Here is a 6,941-nt window from a genome sequence, read left to right as displayed (position 1 = left end):
TTCTATACAAGATGTCTATCTGATAGTGCTGTAGCTAAATTTAAGGATGCGATTCCGTCATTTAATTCATTACCAAATCACAAAGTAACGAAGGACTCCTACGCTATTAGTCCCTCCCAAATCGATCATTTTGTTGATAGTGCAGCAGGCTCGCTACGAATGACTCTTGACTCTGTTGCCCTCTAAAAAAGAAGATAATAAAACAAAGACGGTTAGCTCCATGGTATAACACTGAAACTCGCAAATTAAAGCAAATATCGCGGAAACTTGAGAAGATCTGGCGCTCCACCAAACTGGAAAATTCTCGTTTAATCTGGCAAGATAGTCTTAAAACGTATAGGAAGGCCCTCCGTAATGCCAGAGCAGCGTACTACTCGTCATTAATAGAGGAAAATAGGAACAACCCCAGGTTTCTTTTCAGCACTGTAGCCAGGCTAACAGAAGGTCACAGCTCTACTGAGCCAAGTATTCCCATAGCTCTTAGTAGTAACGACTTTATGAGGTTCTTCAATGATAAAATTATAACTATTAGAAGCAAAATTCACCAAGACCTTCCTTTAACTGGCACTGACTTATCTCTAAACTCAGGAACCTTAGAAACAGCTGTAAAACCAGATACATGTTTAGACTGCTTTGCTTCACTTGATCTTTATCAATTTAATTCAATTATTTCTTCATCTAAGCCATCAACCTGCCTCTTGGATCCCATCCCGACTAGGCTACTTAAAGAAGTTTTACCATTAGTCAACACTTCGCTACTGGATATAACCAATTTGTCTTTATTAACAGGCTATGTACCACAGCACTTTAAAGTTGCTGTAATTAAACCTCTTCTGAAAAAGCCAAACCTTGATCCAGATGTTTTAGCCAACTATAGACCTATATCTAACCTTCCATTTCTCTCTAAGATTCTTGAGAAAGCAGTCGCCAAACAGCTGTGCGACTTTCTGCATAGCAACAGCTTATTTGAGGATTTTCAGTCAGGATTTAGAGTTCATCATAGCACAGAGACAGCACTTGTGAAAATTACTAAGACCTCCTAATGCAACAGACAAAGGACTATCCTGTACTTGTTGTATAGATCTTAGCGCTGCATTTGATACCATTGACCATTATATCTTACAGAGATTGGAACATTTAATTGGCATTAAAGGGACTGCTCTAAGCTGGTTTAAGTCTTATTTATCAGATCGATCTCAGTTGTTCATGTTAACGATGAATCCTCTGTGCACGCCAAAGTTAGTCATGGAGTCCCACAAGGATCTGTGCTCGGTCCAATCCTGTTCACTTTATATATGCTTCCTTTAGGCAGTATTATTAGGAAACACTCCATAAACTTTCATTGTTATGCAGATGATACTCAGTTATATCTATCAATCAAGCCGGATGAAACTAATCAGTTAGCTAAACTTCAAACGTGCCTTCAGGATATTAAAACCTGGATGACCTGTAATTTTCTAATGTTAAACTCAGATAAAACTGAAGTTATTGCTGTCGGACCCAAGAACCTCCGTGACGCATTATCCAAAGATATAGTTACTCTGGATGGCATCACCCTGGCCTCCAGCACCACTGTGAAGAATCTTGGAGTCATCTTTGATCAGGACATGTCCTTTAATTCCCACTTAAAGCAAGTTTCAAGGATCGCCTTTTTTCACCTACGTAATATTGCAAAAATCAGGAATATCCTGTCTAAAAATGATGCAGAAAAACTAGTCCATGCATTTGTTACTTCTAGGTTGGATTACTGCAATTCTTTGATATCAGGCTGCTCGGAAAAGCCATAAGGACTCTTCAGCTGATCCAGAAGCTGCGGCACGTGTTCTGACGGGAACCAGGAAAAGAGATTACGTTTCTCCTGTTTTAGCTTCTCTGCATTGGTTCCTGTAAAATTTAGAATAGAATTTAAAATCCTTCTTCCACCAACAAAGCTCTCGGTCAGGCTCCATCTTGTATAAAGAGCTCATAGTACCTGTGTAGTTCGGACTGTGTGTGATAACTAACAAAGTGTGGACACAGAGTGTAAATTGTAATTTCCCCATTGGGGATAAATAAACAAATTAAAAAATTAAAAATTAAAAAAATTTTAAAAACCCTGCGAGAGCACTACGCTCCCAATGCAGGTTACGGTGGTTCCTAGAGTTCTAAAAGTAGAACGGGAGCCAGAGCGTTCAGCTATCAGGCTCCTCTCCTGTGGAACCAGGTTCCGTTTGGGTCCGGAGGCAGACAGCGTCTCACATTTAAGAGTAGGCTTAAGACTTTCCTTTTTGATAAAGCTTATAGTTAGGGCAGAGAATCGAATATTGTTAGGGAGTAGTAGTTAGTACATAGTTTTCAGATTTATCTATCATATAATCAAGCATATAATAAAACTAAAGGAGAGACTTGGCATACAGCCCGATCCGGTTGGGGAGAGTTTTACCCGACCGGGCTGGAGCTCTCTTACCTTGTCTCTCTTGGTTTGTGTAATAGTTTTAGACCGTGGGGACTTATTTTGATACACTGAGCACTCTCTCCTCTATCTTTCCATCTTTTCATTTATGTGCATCCATGTCCAAGAAATGTGTTACTAACCTAGCTCTGGGGAGTCATTCCCCGGAGCCTTATGTTCTTTTTTCCCCAGCATGTTCCCTTGGATAGAGAGGCTCCCAATCAGGGTAGCAGCTGTCGCCATGGTCCCGCTACACATTCTGTGATGCCATGTTCAACTGCTACACTGCAGTGCCCTGCTCGTCCTGCTGTGCCTTGTAAGCCGCACAGCGTCCTGCTATGCCATGAACTACTACAAAGAACTGCTACAAACTACTATTTTTTTCTATTTTTGTTATTGCCACTCTTCATTCTAACCCCAACCGGCCCGTCAGACACCGCCTACCAAGAGCCTGGGTCTGTCTAAAAGGAAGTTTTTCCTCGCCACTGTCGCACTGTTGCTTGCTCTGGAGGAGACTACTAGAACTGTTGGGTCCTTGTAAATTCTGGAGTGTGGTCTATCTGTATAGTGTCTTGAGATAACTCTTGTTATGAATTGATACTATAAATAAAATTGAATTGAAATTGAATTAAATTAACCTAGCAGATAGCAGAACATTTCCTCTGCTCATAACCTAAGGAGGTTTATCAATGAACATGCCAAACGACTTCAGTCACACAAATTCAATATGGTGCTCCCATGTTGTATTTTCATCCACTATGACATCTAGGAATTTGATATAATTAACCTGAGTTATTTCAATATTGTCTATGAATATTTTAGCTTTTTCTTTTGCATATCTTTTATTTCTGTTATAAAACATCAAAATTAGATTTATTTACATTGAGTGAGAGTTTGTTCATCTGAAACCATTTAGAAATCGAATTGATGGTGGCTCTTCATCTCTTTAGTCATCAGTGGTATATGATTCATACACTGTTCATGTTCAAAGACTATTGACCTGAAAATCACCACTTTATTGTGATAGTCATGGTTTCATCCTAAATCAAACGAGTTGAATCAGACTCATTTTATTCGGGCTATAAACACAGCTTCAGTTTGTCGCTAGCATGATTTATTGTTGACATTTGTCATTTGTTAACAGCTAGCCAAAAAACTAAACAGCCAGTGACTGTTAATTAAATTATAGGTTTTTGGTGAAGCCTTACTGTAATAGTCCATCTTACTGATGGATATAAAAAATAATCCCACTTTACCTTTTGGTCAAAATTCTCTGGTGTGAGGAAAAAGTTGTAGAGCGGCACAAAGTATCCCTCCAGCAGCCCCATCAGCAATACCAGATAAACCCCGTCTGCAAACTGAGACAGGAACGCAGTCAGGTAAACAGTGTGCTGGTGAGTCATCAATATTTGAATAGTGGTGATTTATTGTTTAAACAAGGTCAACTGATTTGAAGAACAAAATCTCAATGACAGATTAAAAATATGTTAAAATGAGAATGTTTTTCAAAATGTATTTTCACTTAAGCATCACTATATAGTATATTTTGTGTAAGACCTTTGAAAATGTTTTCGGTGTGTATATGTAGGTATGGGAAACGTACCTGTGTGTCCAATTCAGACACCTCTAGGTTGAGCTTGTTGAGGTGTTTGTTCACAAATGTGATCAATGTCTGAGAGGGAACAGAGAGGGAAAAAGTCTGGCTCAGAAATTGGCAACATTTCAAACTAGACAGGGAATTTACACGGACAGATATATTAAAAAACAATTATGTAAACAAAACACAAGGCAGTTATTTGACACCAAGCATTATAGCCTTTATCAGCCATATTGGAGGTTTTCACAAAAAATTATTCATTCTCACAGGTTTCATGTGACATAAATCTTATTTACCTATAAGAATCGGCTGGGTTGACCCCAACAAAATCTTAATTTAAGGTCCACTTACTAGCTTTTGTTCTGGGGCTTTCAATCACGTATCACCTTCTTTATTAGTGCATGGAGTTATCTGACACTTTTATCCAAAGCGATAAAAACTCAGAACTGCAATTGAGAATACTAAATTCACTGACAAAAACAGCATTGAATGGGATGAAAAGTTTTTGGAAAAGAAGATAGTTAGAAGACCTTGAGTTTGTGTCAAACTACTCCAAGGCCAAAAATAAACTTCATGCTCAATAATTTACTAGATTAGAAGGCTGTCTATTTAGCTGCTAATGTACCCAGTGTGTTACGCTTATTAATGATTATACTATGTTGTGTTATGATGTTGTACTTATAAAGAAGCATGTGTTGGGCAATTACTAAGAATTACTAAGTAATATATTACTGTAATAGTATTACTTTTCACAGTAACAAGTAGTCTAAGGGTTTGCAACTTCCACAACAGTAATTATATTACAGTTCCTAATCCAACTAACATCCGTTACTGCTTTACCAGAACGTGATTTGTTTTTTGTCCTAGGTAGGCTTTCATATAAAATAATGTGACGCGTCATTATATAAGTGGGTACTGCTACCAATTTCATGGTTCTGGTACCGGTACAAACGACCAGGAAAACCGAATACTCATCTTAAATGTATGTGGCTTAAAAGTTAGAATTGAGTTGATTGTTATTTTGTTTTTGCAAATCATTCTGGACCCCTGACCTTGATTAAAAAAAAAAAAAAAAATCAGAGGAGGAACTTTAAGTAATAAGCTTGAGAACCCCCGGTATAGCCTATGCAACATGAGTATGTGTCAAATGAGCTGTTAGAGAAAAAACCTTTTCCAACTGACAAGAGGGGAGCCAAGTCTGTGACACACACAAAGAGCTGATGCTTTTGTGCATTTCTATTTATCACCACATATCTACACAAAAGAACCAGAAACCCAGCATATCCTCTACAGTACATCCTCTTAATACAGCCATGCCAGAACACAACTTGGAATCATCATTGATAGGCGTTAACAGACCAGTTACACCAACAAAGCCAAAGTTTCCAAAAAGTTGTTTCCCTGCCAACAATTACATTAAGTCCTAGACTGGTTTTGGAGTAGAGATCAAAGAGCAGAGATATCTGAAGACAGAACTGTTTACAAAATCACAGTTGCCTAAATAAGGGAACAAATCTTACCAGATTATTTGCACTTAAAACAAAGATGATCTAAACCCACACCACAACAATCCTTTGAGGTCTGTATATTCTTGCCCATGACCTGCCTCATCGATCATGATTAATGAAGTTAGCTAAATTACTGTGCATAGTAGTATTTGTTTTTGTGTTTAGGTTTAGAGATGAAAAACAAAATATACTGTATATAATAAAATCTTAAAAAGTAACCGATAAATAAGAACATATTGTTAATTATTCACAATAATTAAGTAATTCAAATAAGAAATTCCCATGTTCAAAAAAAAGAGTACGAAAAAACTTTTCTGGTCTTCCCACTTTTTCTATTTTAGTCAAATACAAAACAATTTGACGCTTCACTTATTAGGGCCTGAGCACCGACAGCGGCAAAGGACCTCAAATGAACCGCCTTTTTGAGGGGCTTAACATACTTAAAAACTCAAAATTGACAGTTGCATCAAGCCTGGTGAAAATGTACGTCTTTTTAAGGGACGGGAATAGGCTAGCGCCACCTACAAAATAAAAAAATGTAATCCCTTGCAGTACATTTAACACAGACCAATGAAACGTGGTACACATAAGTAGTATGTCAAGACTTACATTCGAGCCATACCCTGAACCCAACAGGAAGTCTGCCATTTTGAACTGAAGGAACTGAAGAAGAAAGGAGGTGGAGTCGCCATTTTGTTTAATGACTCATTCCACTGTACACAAATGTGTTATGGAAATGTTGCTTCTTTTGAATATGTGGCTCTTCAGTTAAGATCTTCCCCTCAAGCAATATTTCTAAATATCTACAAGCCACCTAAATATTGTGCAACCTTCATTGATGACTTCAATGAACTGCTGTTTATAATCTGTATTAACTTTGATTGTGTAATCATTGCAGGTGATTTTAACATTCATGTTGACAACCCCCAGGACCGTGGGACCAAAGAACTGTGTTGTGTTTTTGAGAACTATGGACTGACTCAGCATGTGACAGAGCCCACGCACAATAAGGGGCACACTCTTGACTTGATTGTCTCCAAGGGTCTGAACATTTCCAAGGTTGTGGTGACTGACGTTGCTCTCTATGATCATTAATGTGTTTTCTTTAACGGCACTATCGCTGTGCCCAAAAGTGTCCAAACAAAGATAATCAGAAAACAATATATCACTGAAAACACCAGTGAAACATTTATTCAGCTTTTTTCCTCCACACCCGCACTCTCTGGGCTCTCAGTGTAGATCATTTCAACTGTAAAATTACAAATGTTATTGATGCCATTGCTCCCACTAAGGTTAAAGCTGTCTCTGGTATGAAAAGATCTCCATGGAGAAATGTCCTACTGGTGAGAACAGAAAAAAGATAGTGTTGAAAAGTTGAATGAAGGTGGCGAAAAACAAATCTCCT

The 6,941-nt window shown here is 38.0% G+C and overlaps 1 protein-coding gene across 1 annotated transcript in view; it reads right to left on the bottom strand.

Annotated features, from left to right (window-relative positions):
* The window catches only part of parvaa (parvin, alpha a), a 48,192-nt gene that overhangs the window by 20,648 nt on the left and 20,603 nt on the right, over nucleotides 1-6,941 (bottom strand). Inside the window, exons 10-11 of the mRNA XM_032511736.1 lie at nucleotides 4,035-4,103; nucleotides 3,688-3,789 (exon numbers count right to left, since the gene is read on the bottom strand). Coding sequence (XP_032367627.1) covers nucleotides 3,688-3,789; nucleotides 4,035-4,103 — 171 coding nt within the window. The remainder of the gene's footprint in view (nucleotides 1-3,687; nucleotides 3,790-4,034; nucleotides 4,104-6,941) is intronic.

Source organism: Etheostoma spectabile, unplaced genomic scaffold (assembly GCF_008692095.1).
Source record: "Etheostoma spectabile isolate EspeVRDwgs_2016 unplaced genomic scaffold, UIUC_Espe_1.0 scaffold456, whole genome shotgun sequence".
NCBI lineage: Eukaryota > Metazoa > Chordata > Actinopteri > Perciformes > Percidae > Etheostoma > Etheostoma spectabile.
This window is presented reverse-complemented; position numbering and strand designations above follow the sequence as displayed.